Raw genomic sequence first — 19879 nt, forward strand, 5'->3', positions numbered from 1 at the left:
AGGCAGAGAAGCAGACAGAGGGGGAGGGAAGAAGCAGGCCCCTTGCTGAGCAGAGAGCCGGATGCAGGGCTCAATCCCAGGACCCTGAGATCATGACCTGAACCGAAGGCAGAGGCTTAACCCACTGAGCCACCCAGGCGCCCCTAAACCACTCTTTTAAAACACTGTCTTAAGATTTTGAGTTTAGGTATTTAAGATAACCATGGCCAGAAATAGACGCGTCTGGAAGGGTGTCCTGGCTTTTGGAGCAAGCTAAAGAATTTCATTGTAAACATGCTGAGCTCGAGATGACAGTGGAAGAACCAAGTAGAGGGTACCTGTAAGAGCCAGAGAGAAGACACGGAGGCTCAGATTGGAGACCTCAGAGGATGCTGCTGACTTAGGTAGCACCTGGAAACTCCTTCAGGTGCCTCTGAGCGTGATCGAGAAATTGGAGAAAGAAGATATAGATGAGAAAGAAGATATAGATGATGAATATTGGAATATTCCCATGTTTAGGGATGGGTGGAGAAAACAGTGTCAATGACAGGGATCACCATTCAGAGAGGCGGGTGGAAATATAGATTTGGTATAGGATTTGTGGAAGAAAGGTGGGAAAGAGAAGGGAAGAGGGGAGAAAGGAAAGGAAAGTGGGCGGTGTCATTTATTAAGTGTCTATTACATGCCAGGTGCTGAGATAGACACCTGTCCGTATTTGATTGTTTCATTCTAATTGGATTCTCCATCTGGACCCCCTTCAGAGTTGTCGGCACAGCAGTAGTGATCTTTCCAAAGCACAGCACAGATCGCTTTGCTCTCCTGCTTAAAACTGTTCTGTTAATCCCCTGTTGCCATCAGGGTAGTCGAAAACCCTTCATGTGCTTCTACAGCTTTTTTAAAAAAACTGCTTTATTGAGATTTAATTCACATGCCATAAAATTCACTTTTTTATTTTTTTTATAGAGAGATAGATTGAGCACAAGCAGGGGTTTGGGCTGAAGGAGTGGGAAAGGGCGAATCTCAAGCAGGATCTACGCTCAGCATGGAGCCCAATGTAGGGGCTCGATCCCACAACCCTGAGCTCATGACCTGAGCTGAAATCAAGAGTCAGACGTTTAACTGACTGAGCCATCTGGGCGTCCGAAGTTCACCTTTTAAAGTACACGATTAAATAGTTTTTAGTATATTCACAGAGTTGTGCAACCATTACCACAATTAGTTTTAGAACATTTTCTTTTTTTCTCATTCTTTCTTTCTTTCTTTCAATTTACTTGTCAGAGAGAGAGAGCACAAGCAGAGGGAGCAGCAGGCAGAGGAAGAAAGCAGGCTCCCTGCTGAGCAGGGAACCCCATGTGGGACTTGATCCTAGGGCCCTGGAATCATAGCTGGAGCTGAAGGCAGGGAGCCTGCTTCCCACCCCCCTCTCTGCCTGCCTCTCAGACTACTTGTGATCTCTTTCTGTCAAATAAATAAATAAAAATCTTAAAAAAAAAAAAGATGTATTAATTTGAGAGAGAGTGAGAGTGTGTGAGTGGGGTGGGGAGGGGCAGAGAGAAAGGGAGAGGGAAAAAAATCCCAAGCAGACTCCCCGCTGAGCACAGAGCCCAGTGTGGGGCTCCATCTCACCACCCTGAGATGAGGACCTCACAAAATTAAGCATCCCTAGAAGTCACTTTCCAATTCCCTCTTCCTCAGCCTTGGCTACTAAACTACTTTGGTTTCTGTGGATTTGCTTAGTCTGGACATTTCCTATATATAGAACCCTATGACATGTGGCCTCTTGTGACCAATTTCTTTCATGTAGCATAATGGTTCATAAATATATGAACCGTATATGCCGTAGCATATATCAGTACTCCTTTCCTTTTTGTGGCCAAATACTGTTTCATTGTATGGGCATATTCTTCATTCTGTGTATCCCTTCATCAGTTGGACACGTAGACTGTTTTCAGTTTGGGGTCATTATGATACTGGTATGAACATTTGTCTTGGCCTGTATGTAAGTTTCATTTTCCCGTGTATAAACCTAGTAGTGAAATTGCTGGATCATGCAGTAATCTCTTGAACATTTTGAGGAACTGCTAAACACTTTCCCAAGGTGGCTGTACTGTTTCACAACCCCACCAGCAAGGATGTGGGTCCCAATTTCTCTAAATCCTCACCAACACTTCTTTTTCCATATTTTTTTAATCAGAGCCTTCCTAGTGGGTGTGAAGAGGTATCTCATGGTGGTTTTGATTTGCAGTTCCCTGGTGACCAACGATGAGCATCTTCTCATGTGCTTATGGGCCATTTCTACATCTTTTTTGGAGAAATCTCTATTCAAATCCTTTGCCCATCTTTAATGGGTTGTATTTTTATTATTGAGTATAAGAATTCTTTATAATATTCTGAATACCAGTCTCTTATCAGATATATGATTTGCAGATTTTTTTTCCCATCCTGTGTGGTGTTGTTTCACTGTCTTGATAGTGTCCTGTGAAACACAAAAGTCTTTATTTTGATGAAGCCCAACTTATCTATTCTTTGATTGCTGGTGCTTTTGGTGTCATATCCTAACATACTGTTGCCTAATCCAAGGTCACAATGATTTACACCTTATATTTTCCTCTAAAAATTTTATGGTTTTTGCCCTTACATTTAGATCTATGATCCATTTTGGGTCAACTTTTTTTATATGGTGTGAGGTAGGGGTCTAGCTTCATTCTTTTGCATGTGGATATTCAGTTGTTTCAACACCATTTGTTGAAAAGACTATTCTTTCGCCCATTGAATGTCTGTATCCCTTCTCAAACTGGTCCTCTCTCGGTCCTGTGGCTTCATCTTCTGCCCCATCCCTTCTCCATCTCCTGTCCCACTAAATGATTTGTATTTTCCCAAATGAGCCTTTCTCACCTCTGGCCTACTTCTCAGCGTGCTGATCCTTTTACTGGAAAATCTCTCTGACCTTCTTCCCACATTACCTGGATATCTTCTCTAATTATTTGTCAGGTCTAGGCGTGGATATCATATTTTCCAAGAAGCCTTTCCTAAGCCCCCAAGAATGTTTTAGGAAGAGTAGTTCTGTGCTTCCAAAACACCATGTACTTAACCCTGACAGGGGCTTTATTGTGTTCCTGGCACATAGTAGCCACTCAATAAGTGTCTGAGGAATGGATGAATCCCAGAAGTCAAGGAAGAAGGTTGTTTCAAGAAGGAACACTAGTTAGTATTGTGTATTGCTGTGGAGAGTTTAGGGGAATGAGCTCTGAAAAAATGTCACTGGGTTTTTTTACTGTTTTTGTCATTACAAATAGGGAAGAGTTTCCATAGTATTGTGGATGTAGAAGCCAGTAGGGGGTGAGGGTTAAGGAGTGAATTGCTGATGAGAAAGTGAAGTTTTAGTTACAAACTATTTATGGCCAAGTTTGTGAGGAAAGGATGAAACTAGATGGGCACTATGAAACAGCTTAAAGGGGTAGAGTTAAGGGCTTAGTTTTTTTTTTTTTTTTTTTTTTTTAAAGATTTTATTTATTTATTTGACAGAGATCACAAGTAGGCAGAGAGGCAGGCAGAGAGAGAGAGGAGGAAGCAGGCTCCCTGCTGAGCAGAGAGCCCGACGTGGGGCTCGATCCCAGGACCCTGGGATCATGACCTGAGCCGAAAGCAGAGGCTTTAACCCACTGAGCCACCCAGGCGCCCCAAGGGCTTAGTTTTATTGCTATCAGTCCATCTGCCACTTTCCTGGATTTCAGAGAATTTGACTTCTAATGAGAGTCACTTTCTTGGCTTCTTATGTCAATATTAGGGACACCCCAGGATTTCCCCATTTACCCTCTTACTGCCATATTTACACTCCCCCAACCTCTATGTGTCAACATATAATTGTGTATATGCACACACACAAACAAAAACAGCATCCCCCCCAATCTAAACATTTTGGGGGTGACCGAGGCCTTCCCCAAGGTGGAGTAAGCTGTATCTGCTACCGGAAAAAGATATCCTATAAGAATCACTTGTCTGGGTAGGAAAAAGAAGAAACTGGTCTCTTAACATCATGGAGGCACCACAAGAACCATAGAGCCTTCTCTCTCTGCCCCTCATTCCCTGGCATCTCCCCTATGTCAGTCAGATAGGCTTAGAATGGAATGGCTTCAAGACTTTAATTTCTTTTACACCCTTATTGATTTACCTCCAACTCTGAACTCCTTCCATATCTTCGGCATTTTGCTCCCAGAGATAAATATGCCTGATTATAAGACTGCCAGCCTGATTAGCCTTCACCACCAGCCTTATGCAGCTCACATCGTGCCCCGTACTTTTCAGAAATATCTCCTGATCCATCTGCCCTTCGAAGAGATGGCCCAGCAAGGCGAAGCTGGTACAGTACTGGGGCATTCCCTCGGGGTTGTAGCCCAGCTCCACTTGCCCCTTCTCCAGGGCATACTTTCCATCCACGATGGTGCCTGTCAACACTTGCACTTTGCTCAAGTTCACCGGATGGTTCAAAATGACTGTCAGGTGGTTCCCTGCACTAACATTGCGGGTCCAGAAGAATGATTCATCCAGAGTGTAGGCTTCCCAGGGGAAATGAACATCAAAAACCTTCATATCCGTGAAAATGGCTCCAGGTGGGTTGTCAGGAATGTAGGGGTTCTTTTTCTGAGCTGGCGTGGCCTTCTGGGTGTCATTAGAGATGTGGAAGAAGAACCTGTGGTAGAAAAGGAAAGGTCTACAGATGATTGGGTTTTTCTGAGCTAGGAGGGTACGGAAATGGGGGATCAGCCTGTCAAGGGGCTGTTCCTTGTAGAAGAGGAGGAGGAAATGGGCCAGGAGTGGAAGGTCCTTGCTGTGAAAGAGTTTGCCAAGGAAGCCCCGATTCGAGAACTCTAGTAGCACCCATGGGTCAGACTTCATGGTGTTCACCTTCCAATCAATGTGGGTGATAAAGTTGGGGGCAGAGAAGACATTGTCCTCCAGTAACAGGAAGTATTCAGAGAGACTTGTGGCAAAGCTCATGAGGAAGGCATGATCTATATTCTGCCTAGAGTAGAATTCCCCATGACGGGCCTCCTTCCTCATGTCATCCACAGAGGGATAGACATCAGGCGGAGCGTGGATCAGTAGCAGCTGCCCTGCCAAGATCTGTGGGCTGAAGAGGGTTGAAATACGGAGAACGGTTTCTCTGAGCCAGGTGAGTTCAGAATGTGCCAGGTGGACCAGCACCGTGAGACGTTTCTTCTCGCTCTTAGAGGAAGCACGGAACAGGGAGACCAATGTGTGCAAGAGGCTTCTTTGATGTGGTTGTGGCACTGAGGAGATCCCCACTGTCAGCCATGCTGAGGAGAGGCAAAATAGGGACAACGGTCAGTGTCCATTGGGTTGGTGATAAAGGTGGTCAGAGGGCTCAGGGCTGGGATGCTCTTTGGAACCTTCTCTATTTCTTTCTTCCCTCTCCTAGTTCCGTTCTATTCTCTCTTTTGGTAGAGGGGATGCTTAGATCGTTGCTACTCAGAATGTGGGCCTTAGTCCAGTAACATCAGTCTCATCTGGAAGCTTATTAGAAACGCAGAATCTGTGTTCCCAGATAAACAGAATCTGCATTTTGACTGTGTCACCAAGAACCTAACATGCACGTTAAAGTTTGAGAAGCACTAAGCTAGGTGATGTTACTTTAGCGGGTCCCTTTGAGTCTTCTGTGAGCCAGAATCTTGTAGCACATGGTTTAGGCGCTCAGTAAATATTATAGTTATTATCATTCTTTTTGTTTTATCTAGCTCATCTTCCTAAAGCTCACCTTTAGGTAAGAGGAAAAGTACTTCTTCATAAGTCAGGAGCCCTGATTGTGTGACCTTGGGCAAGGCCCTTTACTCCTGAGCTTAGTCCTGATCCACGAAACAGAGGGGTTTGGACTCTGACTCTAAGGCCTCTTCTAACCCAGATATTCTCTAATGAAGTGACTCTGCCTTCCTGTAACAATTATCTTTTCCCTCCTTCTTCCTCATTCCTGATATGCAAATGTCATGGTAGAGAGAGAATTGTGTGCCAGATTCAACTATTCCTGGGCACAGTCCTGCCTTTTCTCTTCTCCCTTCTTCTTTCTTTCCTAGCTACCTTACTGCTCTTGATGTCCTTACTTCCGCCAGGATCCCCCATTCTCCTCCTTGGAACTCACTTTTTCTTCTCTGCGGAACCGTTTTAAAATATTTGAAGGTAAGATTCTGCCAGTCTTCTAGTGGTCTCGGGTCTTTCCTTTTGTCATAACTGTCCTCCTAGAGCATTCACAAAAGGCAAAACATGTACCTCCTTTCATAAAAAGAATAGGGTTTAGCCCCAAGCGGCTTCTCATAAGCTTTTCCAGGAAAGAGAGGGAATGGATCATTCTCCCTCGAGTGAGCGCAACACATTCTCAGGATGCCTGACCACTAGCCAAAGTGTTGAGGGCTCCAGCTCTATTTGCTCTCTTCCTTACCTTAACAAATACTGGGGGTGGGCGAGCAGCTTCCTTATGGACCAGTGGGTTCAGGTTCATAGTCCAACTCCCTTTGGAGCTTCCTGCTCTCAGGTGAAAAGGCACAGGTGTTCTGAGGAACCACCTGTCCACACCATTCCCACCCTACACCCTCGATTCCCATACGGAGAAGCAAGGGTTGCTACCTGGCCTTTGATAGTCATCACGTTTTGATCATGTTCAATTTCCTCCGGGACTTTCAAGGTGATGAAGAGCCACAGGAATCCAATGCTCACGGAGGTTATGAAGCTGCGCCTGAAGGAGCACTGCATGGGGGCTGTAGGGTGTGGTTCCTATAGCAAAAAGTCGACAGGGACAGCAGCTGGGCGCTCTCTCCATCTGTCCATGCTTAGAACTTCTTCGTCCCCTGGAAGCTTTCCCCCACACACTCCCCTCATTGTTAACTTATTACCAAAGCCTGCTTTTTATCTGAGCTGGGAACAATGGCCTTATTCCCTGACCAGAAGGAATGTCACCTGTCCTGTGACTTCTGCTGCCTTCTCATCATTGGTTTGTTTGGAGATTCAACGTTAGCCCTAAGTTTTCCCTTCTCAAAATAATAAGGGTCAGCTGGGGCTTCAGTGATGAGGCCCTTTTATCTTGGAAAACACATGCCACCGCCCACCCTTGCTATCTTAAAAAACAGCCAGTTTATTACAATAGCTGAACTTGAAGTACTGCTAAGTGCTAGGCAATTTGGTGCCTTTCTTCCTTTTTAATAAAGGATATCCTTAACTTATTCCAATCTTTAATCTTATTCACATACCTTGATCAGAACGTGATTCTGTTAGAGTGAAAAAAAAATCCTTTTGTAAATGTTAGGCTTTGGACTTCAAGCTAATTCAGCCTCAAAAGCACTTGTCTACAGCTTTCTTCCTCTGTTTCAGTGTCTTTTCTCCAGTGAGAATGTGTTTCCCTGATTGTTTCTAAATGATCAGAGGAAAGGCTTTAATATGCCTCGTCACCTGCTCTTGATTCTTTCCCTCTATGTTCAACACACAAAAGAAAAGAAATGGTAGTGGGTAATTTCTGTGTTCCTGAGGCTGTAATATTCTCGAATCTCCGTTTTCTGGATCCCTGCCAGTGCACTATTTCCGCAGAACTTAACATGCTCCCTTAACCTTTTAGCGTTTTGATAAGAATTATAAAGAGAAAACTTATGCATGGTAGGAAGGCTTCACAGAGTAAACTTTCCTATTTATTTATTTGACACAGAGAGAGAGAGCGCACAAACACGGGGAGTAGCAGAGGGAAAAGCAGGCTTCTTGCTGAGCAAGGATGCTGACACAAGGCTCGATTCCAGGACCCTGAGGATCATGACTGAGCTGAAGGCAAATGCCTAACGGACTGAGCCACCCAGGCATCCCAGAGTAAACTTTTCTTACCTGGTTGCCTTAAGCCAGGACTTCAAGTCACTTAGGTGATTCACATACAAACCACTTGATGTCAAAAAGATCAGCTTCTTTCCTCCAGAACATAAATACAAAGATACATATTGGATTAAAAGGCTTTACAATGACAGCTGAAGGAGTTCACGGCCACAGCCATAGCTCCGTTCTCCTCAGCCTCTCCTGGGTCACCTACCAATCGCAGCCGGAGGACCACTCTCCTGTAGCCCTCTGAGTTCCACAGACTTCTGGAAGAGGCAGGAGAGAGAGGAAAAGAGAGCTGGGGTGCAGAGGACCAGTCACTCCAGGCACAATGACAAGAGAGGGTGAGGCCAGCAAAGCAAGTCTTCTAGCTTTGAGCTAAGCCCCCTCTGTGATGTTACTCTTGTGTCCCCTTCACCTATTGCCCCACCATCAGAGCAGGCGCAGGACTCACCAGGGCACAGGTGTACATTTTAGAACTGGTAGCTGGTATGATGCATTCCAAAGACCAGCATCAACACTGTTAACAAAGAGATGCCAAGAACTATCAAACATTCCCACCACCGTGCCCTCCACTTCCCTGAACCTCAATGCCGTACTCGCCCCTTCTACTGGTTGTGCCCTGACTTCCACCCCCTTCTCACCATCTCAGATGCTTCACCCCTGCAATGACCCTCTTTCTCTTCTGCGTTACTCTCTTTCTCTCTGCTCCGCCATTCCTGTCATCTTGACAAGGAGCTCTACTATATCCCGGTGGGAACAGAGGCAAAAGGCAAAATCCCTCTCAAAATTCGTGGTCTCTCTGAATCCTGCCCATTCCTCTGCTACCCTAACACAGCAAAACTCCTCGAAAGCCTCGCCTCTGTTAGGTCATCCCACTTCATGTCACGTTTTCTCTCCTCTTACTCAACCTCTCCGCAACTTTCCACGTGGTTGACTCCTGCCTCCTCCTTGAAATACTTTCTTCCCTGACATCATTCTTGCCACACTGATTGTTCTGTTTCTTTCCTAGCTCATCCTCTTCCCAAACTGTCAATGGAGGAATGTTCTAGGGCTCTGTCCTTGGCTCTCTTCTTCCTACATGCTCTCCCTGCTGATCTTACCCAGTCCCATGGCTTTAAGTACAAAATATTATATATGTGTGTGTAACGATATATGTATATACAGTACATGTGTGCATATTTATAGATGTGTATACATTATATCTATAGGCTTATACATATATAAGCCTGTGGATACATACATATATATACACACACACAGATAACCCAGAGCTGATCTTATCTGCAACCCTGACCCCTCGTCCTGAGCTCCAGATTACCTGACTACTGCACACCTCCATATGGGTGAAAAAGAGGTATCTCAGCTTTAGCAGAGCCAAAATAGAACCACAGATTTGACATACCTCCCCAGTGTCTTCCTCCCCAAGTTTTCTGCATCTCAGTAAACAGTACTACCCTTTGCCCATTCACTCAGGGGAAGAATGTACAAATCATCCTTGATAGCTCTCTCTAACAGTCTACATTCAGTTGAATTAGTCTCGTTACCTTTTCCTTCAAAATGTTTCCCCAGCATGAGCTTTTCTCACCCATCTCTACTGCTACAACATGAGTCTGGGCCACTGTCGTCGCCTGCCGGGACTATTGTAACCGCCTTCTAATTGGTTTTTCACTCCACCCCCATTCTCCTGCAATCTATTCTCCATGTGGCAGAGAGACCTTTTATTTGTTTGTTTTTAAAAGATTTATTTATTTATTTTAGAGACAGTGTGGTGGGTGGGTAGGAGGGCAGAGGAAGAGGGAGATAGAATCCCAAGCAGAGTCCCTGCTGAGGGGGGAGCCTGACTTAGGGCTCATTCCTACCATCCTGAGATTATGGCCTGAGCCAAAATCAAGAGTTGGACACATAACTGAACTACCTGAGTGCTCCCAGAGAGACCTTTTAAAATTATAAATCAAATGCTATCCCTTCCTGGACTACATTCTCCAAAGGCTTGCCATTGAAAGAAAGATGAGATCCAAACTCAAAAATCCAAACTCCAGACTATGGCCTACAAGATCCTGCCTGATCCAGCCCTCTGCCTGCCTCTTTGACTCCATCTCCCTCTACCCACTGGCTTTTTCTGGGGGAGGGGCATCATCTCTTGGATAGTCTAAGCTTTTTGTCTCTGTGTATGGTACTCTTCTTCTTGGAGCTATTCTCTGTAGACTTTCCAAGAGCCATCTTCTTCCCAACATTCAAATTTGAGCCCAGATGTTTTTCTTCCTGCCTCAGGTCACTGTGCCTAAAGTAGCCACTCACCACCCCTCCCACCCAGCCTCCTATCACTCTGTCATGTATTCTCTTTTCTTTAGCATCGGTTTCTACCAGAAACCGTATGTGTTTATTGCCTGTCTCTATCCACTGGACTAGAGCATAATCTCTTGAAGGGTAGGACTTTGTTTTATTCAATGCTATGTCTACAGTGCTTTGCTTGGTAGTTGGCCCAGAGAACATGCTCCGCAGCTAGTTATCGGCTCTTTAATTATCAGGCATTATGTGATAATGGTGAATGACCATGTATGTCTTCAACAGGCACGGTGCTAGGTGCCAGGACCGTGCAGTATGCCAGAGAAGGGCAATGTGTGGCCAATGGATAAAGAGTACAGATGCTGGACTCAGCCTGGGCAGAATCTGGGTTCTGCTAAACTTATTGGCTGTGTGTCCGTAGCTAAATGACTCAGCCTCTCTGAACCCGTTCCTCATCTAGAAAATGAAGATGATGTCTATTCTTAAGAGTTCGTATGAGGATTTTAAGAGATCATTCACACAAAAATGCCTAGCACAGCTAGCATTCAGTAAATTGAACAACTATTGTTTTCAACCATGACAGCACTGTCATTATATATTTACGTATTTACAGAGTGGGGAAAGGGCAGAGGGAGAGAGAGAATCCTAAGCAGGCTCCATGCCCAGTGCCGAGCCTGACGCAGGGCTCGATCTCACGACCAAGATCATGAGCAGAGCCAAAATCAAGAGTTGGATGCTTAACAGACTGAGCCCCCCAGGCATCTCAGCATGGTCTTCTTTTCCTCCACCCTTGGGAGAGCCATCTTACTTTAATTCTTAAACCTTCACCCCAGTTTTCCTTTGAGATTCTTACACTGATGCACGACACTTTGAGGACCCTTCCGTGTCTTGACATTTGATTTCCACTTCTCTGAGAGCTTTAGAGGAGACAGAAAATAGAGGGGGGGGGGAGTAAATACTGAAAAGCACCGACACCCTCCAGGTCCCTCATTAGCGTTGTATTTATGAGGAGACCCAACTCTGACACCGGGCCTGCTGCCACGGTATGTCCTGGGTGTGGGCTCCGGACTTGGCTGAAAGTCAGAGTTCTCCTTTAAGTCTGGGCACGTGAACCTGTCCCACAGGGCAGGGATGGGGCAGGAGCCCACCCTCATTCCAGCATTTCTCTTTGGGTGCCTCAGCGAGTGATCCCCCTGGCAACCATTGTTCTTTCTGAAGGTCTGAAGCTCATCATCCCCCTGGCCTCTCCAGGACAGGTGGCCCCACACAGCTCACAGCGATCACAAGCCCATTTGGTTGGTCCACACACTGCTTTTTATTTTTTATTTTTTAATTTGTTTTCAAAGATTTTATTTATTTATTTGACAGACAGACATCACAAGTAGGCAGAGGGGCAGGGAGAGAGAGGAAGAAGCAGGCTCCCTGCTGAGCAGAGAGCCCAATGTGGGGCTTGATCCCAGGACCCCTGGGATCATGACCCCAGCTGAAGGCAGAGGCTTTAACCTACTGAGCCACCCAGGTGCCCCTAGTCCACACACTGTTTTTTAAAAAAATCTGTTTGAAGATTGAATATTTCAACACAAGTTATAAAAACCTAGACTTTTGGCTTCTCTTGAAAAATTGCAGCTTTCTGCCCCCTCTGGCCTGATGGGTGATGGCCCCCAGTGACTGGACATGCATTCTCCCTGTTTCAGACACCACCTGCTTGATTTTCCTGTTACTTCTGCCCCTTGAAGCATGTGAGTCTTTGGCCACTGCTCTAAGTCAGGTCTTGGGAGACTGGAAGACTGTGTTAGATCCCGGCCTTATGCTGGGCACCGATTTGGTATGATAAGGTGCTAAAAAGATGAGGCATAGAATCATCCCTGGGGTTGAAGTGCCATGGTCAAGGGTAGGAAGAAAACGAATAGAGGGTTGCAGACAAGTGAATGATAAACAATGAAAAACAAATATGAGGAGGGAAGAGATGATGACCAATTTTGTATGTGATGTGGATAACATTCTGGAGGGCTTACAGAAGACCTGAGGTGGGGCGGCGGAAGGGGCAGTGACCAAAATTCAAGATTAGCCGGGTATGAGTAGAGAAAACTCACTGCTTGATCCGTATCATCTTGAAAGCTGCCCAAACAGCAGGAAAAACAAACTGTGCCCTTGTTCAAATGGAGGGTCACAGTCCGTTAATGGGTTATACAACCAGCTTCCGTGGATCTTAATTAGCAAGGAAGTACGTCACTGTGTGAGGGCAAGTGCTGTTTTGTGAAACTTGTATTGTTTTGTGAAACTCTTGGGATATAAACAAAAATCCTGGAGATCACAGTCAAAGTGTGAAGCCACTGTGGCTTAGGGGAGAGAATGGCTGCGTGTTGGCACGGGAAGGGGCGGGTAGGGGTGACAGTCTGTGTTCCCTTTCCTCAGCTTTAGAGAAATCAGCTTGGTGTTTGGGAAAGATCAAAGGCTCTAGGATCGCCATTCCTGTCCTGGCTCTGTTATTATCTGTGTGACTTTGGCTCATTAACCTTGCTGAGTCTGATTTTCCCCCTCTGAAAAGCAATGCCACTAATAGCCACCTACTTCACCTTGTTGATATGTCTGAGAGACTCTGAATTACTCCCCGCCGCTGGCCCTGTCTCGTTCATGCTAGGGCAGAATTTCTCATTGTTCACATATCACCACTTCCGGCCAGGGGAGAGAAGGGAGGGAATTAGCATTTAGCATTTAGTGTGGGAGACCCTGTGTGGGCCACTCAACAGAATTCGGCAGAACACTGCGCATTTCCAAGGAGCATGGCAGCGATTTGGTCGCGCTCCCTGAAGTTCTGACATAATTCGTGTAGAAGTCATTTTCTTCCTGTTGGAAGACTTTCATCCCGGATACAGGGAATTCCAAACATTCCAGCTATCCAAGGCCATACAGTGTGCTGAGAGGGACGCCTCTGTCCCCAGACCTTAGCTGGGGCGGTCTTGCTGCAGGATGAACAGAGAGGGCGTCTCCCTCTCCGCCTCTCCACTTCTCTCCTCAGCACAAGGTTGTTCCACAGGAGTCCTGGGCCTCTAAAGTGGTCCAACCAGAAAGGGAGGAAACACCCCGAAGCCCTAGTGCAGGCGACTCTGGCCCTCCCCACCCCTACGGGCAGGGCTGGCCACACCGTGGGAACTGCCCCACTTGCCAGTGTCTGTTGGAGGCTCCGTGGGGAGGGGGCCAGGAGGAGGGTCTAGCCCTTTGGGCCCCACACCCAGGTCAACCAAAACCCTGAATCCTGGATCCCCTTGGGTTGAATCAGTAGAGAAGGGATCCCAGGACTGGAGAGGAAGAGGAGGTGGGGAAGGGGAAGAGATATTTACTTATCAGGTGTCTCCCCAGAATCCAGACCCAGCTTCCCAGGGACAGAAGCCCAGAGACTCTTGTCCTGGGGTGGTGAGCTGATGTGAAGAGACAGCCCCCTTAGCTGGGGGTAGGGCAGAGGATTGAGCAAAGAAGCTCCACAGGAGAGACAAGCCCAGTAGAGGAAACGGTATTGCTGGTTCCAGGAAAATGAACAGGGCAGGGAATGGGGGAGATGGATTTATCCCATTATGTGCCCCCCCCCCCCCCCGTCCCGCACATACTGATCTATTGTGCAGGCCAGATTCTTCTTCTCTCCAGCCCAAAGTTGCATCCTCAGCCAGTAGGAGCCACAGACGCTCAAGGCCTTTTTCCGTTCCTTCAACAAATATTTCTGGGGTTTCTACCACGTGCCTGCTGCCAGGGCTAGCGGCTTCCAGTCTGGAGGAGAGCCATGTATAGGGAAAGAAGGCAATGTGAAAGACAACTACCGAGTTATGAGTGCAGTAAGAGAGTAGTAACGAGACGCTGTGGGAGTACACAAAATAAATAAAACAGGGAGGCCGAAGAGTCTGCAGCTCATCTGGAGATCTCAGAGTTTGTGAGTTCCCACAGGGAACATCTGACACAAAACACTCCAGGACACCCAGAGTGGTGGTGGCGGGGTGGGGGTGGAGGGGGGGACAGGGAGAGAGAGGATGCCATTGAATTGGCGGAGGCGCTGAGACCGACTGTGAAGAGGCGGGGAGGAAAGGCCCGTGCACCGGGGAACTTGGGGGAAAGGAGAAAGAGCAGAGGATCACCAGGGCTGGGAAGGGAAGGGTGGTGTTCGAGGGGGTGCAGTACTCGGAGGGCGCAGACACCGAAGGTCAGGGCGGAAGGCAGGCGCACCGCCGACACCCGGAGCTCTGGAAAGTGGTCGGAGGCGGCGGGCGGCAGACGGGGTGGAGAGCGGCCCCTACACGTGCGCTACGTGCTGCGCGGGCCGCCGCCCCCTCCCTGGCTGCTGGGGAGTCGGGCCGGCCCCTCATCCCGGACTCCAGTCCCCCCGCAACGAGCTGGGGACTGGCGGAGGGGGGAGGGGTGGGGGGGTGGGGAAGGAGAAAGTCGCTCCTCCGGCTTGCAGCCCTGGAGCGCGGCCGTCCTGTAGAGGCGACCGGAAGGAACGCGGGGAGCGCCTCATCACTAGGCGGGCGGATCTAGGGGCGAAGGCTGCAGATCTGGGGCGCAGGCCGGGGGCGGAGTATAGGATCGCGCAGGTTGGGGGAGTGAGGCCTGGGGACCGAGGGAGCCCGATGAGGATGGAGACCCTTAGGAATGTGTCCGAAGCACTTGGGGCTGCACAAATAGGGGTGGTTTGGGGGACGGAGGCCCGGGTGGGGCGGAGTGTTGTCCAAGAGTAAGGAGGGGGTTCCTGGAGACGTGGCACTCCGAGCGGGGCTTGGTTCCGCTTCGGGCGCCTGGGCTCCAACGCCGCTTTCCCTCGGAAAGCCCGACCGGACCCGCCCAGGCCTCGCACCCAGGCCTCCGGGAGCTCCAGCCCTGGGACCTCCAGACCGGGGTTGCCCAGGTCCGGCCTCTGGGGCGTCCGGCCAGCCCCAGACGAGACAATGCGGCCCGGGCCCCGCCCCCGGAGGCTGATGCGGCCCCGGCCCCGGCCAATCACCGCCTGTGGCTAGGCTCTTTAAAAAAAGAAGAGCCGGCCGCGGTGTGGCTGTCAGCTGGCGAGGGATCCCTCCGCCCATGTAAACACACATCATAAAGGGCAAGGGAAGCGTCTGGTGCGAGGCGGGGGAGTTGTCGCCTTGCGGGAGAGCCCTATGGGTCCCTAGGTTCCCCTCACTACCCTGGCAACCGTCCCCTCCCTCAACGTCACATCGGGTCCGTGGGGAGCCAAACAGCTGCTGCCAGATCTGGGAGCAACAAAATCTCATCACTTAGGGTCACTACCGGAAATGGAGAGAGCTTGGGAGTTGGGAGCGTGAGGGAGTCCTAGTACACAGCTGAGGGTTGGGAAAGCTTTTCCTAGACTCGTTCTTCCAGTGCCCCTCGGTTAAATATTAGTCATTACTGATATGTCCGTAGAATTTTCCCTGAAGTTACACCTATCCGGGTTGAAGGATGCCAGTGTTAAGTATGAAAATCTTCTTAACCATCTCCCAGGAAAGAGCACATGACAGGAAATCAACTGCAGCAAGACCCTCAAAAGCATATATACTCTCGGCAAAGAGCAACAGTGATTCTTCTCCCCCAACATTTTAACATTTTATTATGAAAAATTTTCAAATATTCAGCAAAGTTAAAAGAATTTTGCAGCGAATTCCTCTAGACCCACTACCTAGGTTCTACCGTTAGCATTTGATTAGAACTTATTGTATCTCCTATCTATCTTGCACTGAAGACTTTTTCTCCAGCAGGATGCCAGCTGCCCCCTGGCTTAAGTGTCTGTTGCAGTGGGGAGCCAAACAGGCTCACCTAGGTTTGGAACCCTAGAAGGCTAAGACAAGCAGTACCTTCTGTAAAGGACCTTTTTGAACTCTTTTGGGGCCAAGTACTTCTGGGAAGAGTTTATTGAAGAGGAGTCTTCTCTCCTCCCCTCTTTTAAATTGAAGACTCCTTAAAGATAAGAGAGACTTCTTTCTTCTAATGAATCTGAAAGCAGAACTAGGACTATGTTGACCCAAACAGTACTTTCATGGGTTTGGCTGATTTCTGGATAAGAGAGATCTTGAGGTCCTATTTGTTGAATTTCGTCTTTCCTCTTTTCTGGGCAGGACACTAGGCACTCAACCTGTCCCCCTACCCCGATGCCTCAAAAGCGTTACATAACCTCTCTGTGCCTCCATTGCTTCCTCTGCAAAATGGACTTAATAGTGGATGCCTGGGTGGCTCAGTCAGTTATGTGTCTGGCATCGGCTCAGGTCATGATCTCAGGGTTCTGGGACTGAGTCCCGCATCCGGCTCCTTGCTCAGCGGGCAGCCTGCTTCTCGCTCTCGCTCCGCCGCTCCCCCTACTCCTGTGCTCTCTGTCTCTCTACCTCTCTGACAAATAAATAAAATAACATCTTTTAAAAAAATGGACATAATAGTACCAACCCAACAGGATGGTTCTGTAGATTCAATGAGCTAATATACTAACACACTCAAAGCATTTACAACAATGCTTTACACACAGTAAGCATTAGATAATGGCTATCACTCATATGCCAAAAACTCCAGACTTACACCTCCACTTCAGATTTATACTATTCAGCCTGTTAAATATTTCCAGATGTACCAAAGACACCTCAAACTCAACGATATCCAGAACGCATCCAGAAGTGAACACATTATCTCCCTCCTCATATTGATTTCTCCTGTATGTAATCTAGGGGAATGTCGCAGCAATGTCAATGGGCAGATCAACCATTCAGGCACGTACCTTGGATGCCTGAATCATCCTCCATACCTTACTGTCCCTCCCCAATTTATCACTGAGTCCTAATTTTATCTCCTACATTTGCATCCCTTCTTCCTAATGAATAGCACCACTGCCTTAATTTAGGCACCATCGTTTCTCATCTAGATTATTTTTAAAGTCTTCTGCTTCTCTCACCACCGCCTCCTTGTTCTATTGCTCAAGGATCACTCTTTTCCCTGCCTCTTTCCAAAGACAGAGTCTCTATTCCTTATTAGCTGTATGAATTTGTGTAAACTTTGAACCTGTACCTCACTTTCCATCTGTAAAATGGAAATAAGAGTACCTACCTCATAGAGCTGCTGCTGCAGATTAAATGATTACTCACACAAAGCACTCAGAACGGTTCCCAGGATAGCAAGTGCTCAAGAGTTGGCTTATTATTAACATTAAAACGATTGTTTTCTCACCTCCATTTTGTTCTTGCTTTCAAGCCGCTCCCCCTACCTAGAAGATCCTTCTCCTTTATGCCGGATACCTTCTGCCCCTCCCCAGGTTTTACTAAGTGTACACACTTCTAACATGGCACCTATCAGAGTGTGCCGACATGATTGAATAACCCACTCAAGCGTCTGATCTTCTCCACCAGAGTATTAACTTCTTGAGGAAGGGACTCTGGCACGTAGTAAATGGTCAATAAATGCTGGCCTGACTGGACTCTAACGATAAACTCCATCCCCAGGCTGAAGGCCCCGGCCCCGCCCGATTTGGGGGCGGGGCCGAGAGCTCGGCGCGGGGGGGGGGCAGTGAGTGGGGGTGGGGGTGGGACTCTTTTTCCTCGCCGTGGCGGCGGAGGCGCACGGCGTGGGTTAGCGGCAAGACGTCGTCGGAGGAAGGCTGAAAAAGCCCAAGGTGCTGCCGTTGCTAGTACAAGTCGGATTTGCTGTCGCTGGAGCCGCTTCTGTACACGTCTCGGACCGAGCGCAGCCCGCCGCCGCGGTTCCGGAGCCCAGCCCGTCCTCGCCCGTCTCCGACCCGCGGTGATGGAGCCGGCCACCGCGCTGCCCCCGGGCCCGCGCCCGGCGCTGCCCCTCGGGGGCCCGGGCCCGCTGGGCGAGTTCCTGCCTCCCCCCGAGTGCCCGGTGTTCGAGCCTAGCTGGGAAGAGTTCGCGGACCCCTTCGCTTTCATCCACAAGATCCGGCCCATAGCCGAGCAGACTGGGATCTGTAAGGTGCGGCCGCCGCCGGTGAGTCACGCCGGCACCCCGGATCCTGCTTGCGGCTGGGGGAGGGAGCGGGGACTCGCGGGCCGGGGAGGCCCGAAACGCGGGGGGGCGGGGAGCGGGGTCGCCCCAGAGGCCGCGTCAAGTTTGGGGCTGCCCCAGGGTCGGAGTTGAGGCCGAGGGAGGAGGACGGGTCTTCTCCAGGGTTGGAGAAGAGGAGCGTGGGAGAGTGGGCGCTTCGGTGGTGCCACCCCGAGGGCCCGGGCGACGCGCGGCCCGGGCGGACGGGTGTGCGCCCCGGCTCGGGGTTCGGGTTCGGTTCCGGATGGAGTGGCGGCCGGGGTGGGCGCGGGGGTGCTTCCTGCCGGAGGCCGGCGGCGTCGCGGGCGAGGAGGACGGGCGCCGGGCCCGGTGCGGCTCCGCGGGCTGGGGCTCGCCTCCTCCCCCGGGGTGCGGGGGTGTGTGCTGGGTGGGGGTGGGGGACTTGCGAGTTGTCGTGCGCGGAGGAAAGTTTTCAATATGGCGGCGGGAGCCCCTGGTCCTTTGTGTGGTGGCGGCGTCGGCCCGGAGCGGCCCTCACCTGGGCGCCCCACCCTGCAGGCGGGGGCACCCCCCTGCCCCCCGGGCCCCGGGCCTCCTGCTGTCCCCCGGGCCGAGCTCGAGGAGGGGGCGCCCAGCGCTGCCGGGGGGCGGGGAGGAGCCGCGGGGCCGGCCCCGGAGCCGAGGTGGTGTTGTGGGGGGCGTAAGTGTGTGTGGGGGCGCGTGGGGGCGGTGGGGGCGCAGGACCGGCGGCGGAGGGCCAGGTGCTCGCCCGCGCGCCCGGCTGCGCGCACACCCGACTTTGGGCCGGGCCGCTCGGCTCCCCGGGGAGGTCTGAGCTGTGTTGGTGGGGTGGGGGCGAGGTCGTGCAGTAGGGGGACGTGTCAGACCAGAAGACCTCCGGAGGCTTCACGCGCACTTCCCGCGCCCCGCAACCCGCGGAGGCTGAAATGCAGCCCCACTTCAGCCCTCTGAGTCCCGTCTAAAGCTCTTCGGGCCTGGGGGCTGTGTGTGTGAGGGGTGGGGTGTTGCTGAAGTCATCCCTAACGGCTCCAACGTTCGCTGAGCAGAGCCCGGCCAGCCCTTCCTTGGCCCCCACCCCCGCTTCCACCCCCACCCCCACCCGGAACTGGGTGCGCGCCTACACCCCCTTTTTTTTTGCCCACCTTGCGGATGGTCCGAGTACGAGTTGGCCTGAACCGTTGGGATGGGCCTGGACGGGCTGGAACCGTTGGGAAGGATGTTTAACTGCTTTTCCTACAGTTGAAGAATCTTCTCCCCACTATTGTCTCCACCCCCCCACCCCACCCCCACTCCTACCCCAGCTCCCACACCCGCTGGAGGAAGATTCCGGCCCCCCCCCCATCCCTTTCTTAAGCTTACTCTTTGTAATGACATTTGGAGTTGCAGGGGTTCTGTATGTAATCCTTCTGGTTTGGAAAAGCAGTTTTGAGGGAGATCTCTGTATGTCTCCTTTCTCGGGTCTCCCATCTCCTTCCCCCCAAAATTAAAACACAGACACCACACTTTGGTTTTTCTTGGACAAGTTTGAAGATGGAGATGAGACCTATGCTTCAGAAAATAACTGCTCAGCTAGAATGGGGGAAATGTTTGAAAATAGAACCATTTGTTTCAAGAAGTGGATAAGGTTGGTTCTTGTTGCTTAAGGGAAGTATTTTTCTTCTAGAGTGCAAAGAGGCCTGCAGAAGTTATAGCCGGGGCTTATTAGAGCTAAGGTTTTAATTCTTGAAGAATAGATCATGTTTCAAAC

The 19879-nt window shown here is 49.8% G+C and overlaps 2 protein-coding genes across 2 annotated transcripts in view; one reads left to right on the forward strand and one right to left on the reverse strand.

Moving 5' to 3' along the window:
* Positions 1 to 4146: 4146 nt before the first annotated feature.
* LOC308355920 (alpha-1,3-mannosyl-glycoprotein 4-beta-N-acetylglucosaminyltransferase-like protein MGAT4E) lies at positions 4147 to 6741 on the reverse strand (the record flags this gene model as incomplete). Its single annotated transcript, XM_080824479.1, has 3 exons — positions 4147 to 5297; positions 6134 to 6230; positions 6616 to 6741. The coding sequence occupies 3 exons, from the start codon at positions 6739 to 6741 to the stop codon at positions 4147 to 4149; spliced, it is 1374 nt and encodes a 457-aa protein (XP_080680605.1).
* A 10970-nt stretch (positions 6742 to 17711) lies between these two features.
* Positions 17712 to 19879, forward strand: part of KDM5B (lysine demethylase 5B) — a 90058-nt gene continuing 87890 nt past the window's right edge. Inside the window, exon 1 of the mRNA XM_080824025.1 lies at positions 17712 to 18093. Within this exon, the coding sequence (XP_080680151.1) occupies positions 17890 to 18093 (204 nt within the window). The 5' untranslated portion in view covers positions 17712 to 17889. The remainder of the gene's footprint in view (positions 18094 to 19879) is intronic.

This window comes from Martes martes (genome assembly GCF_963455335.1).
Source record: "Martes martes genome assembly, chromosome: 15".
Classification (NCBI taxonomy): Eukaryota; Metazoa; Chordata; class Mammalia; order Carnivora; family Mustelidae; genus Martes; species Martes martes.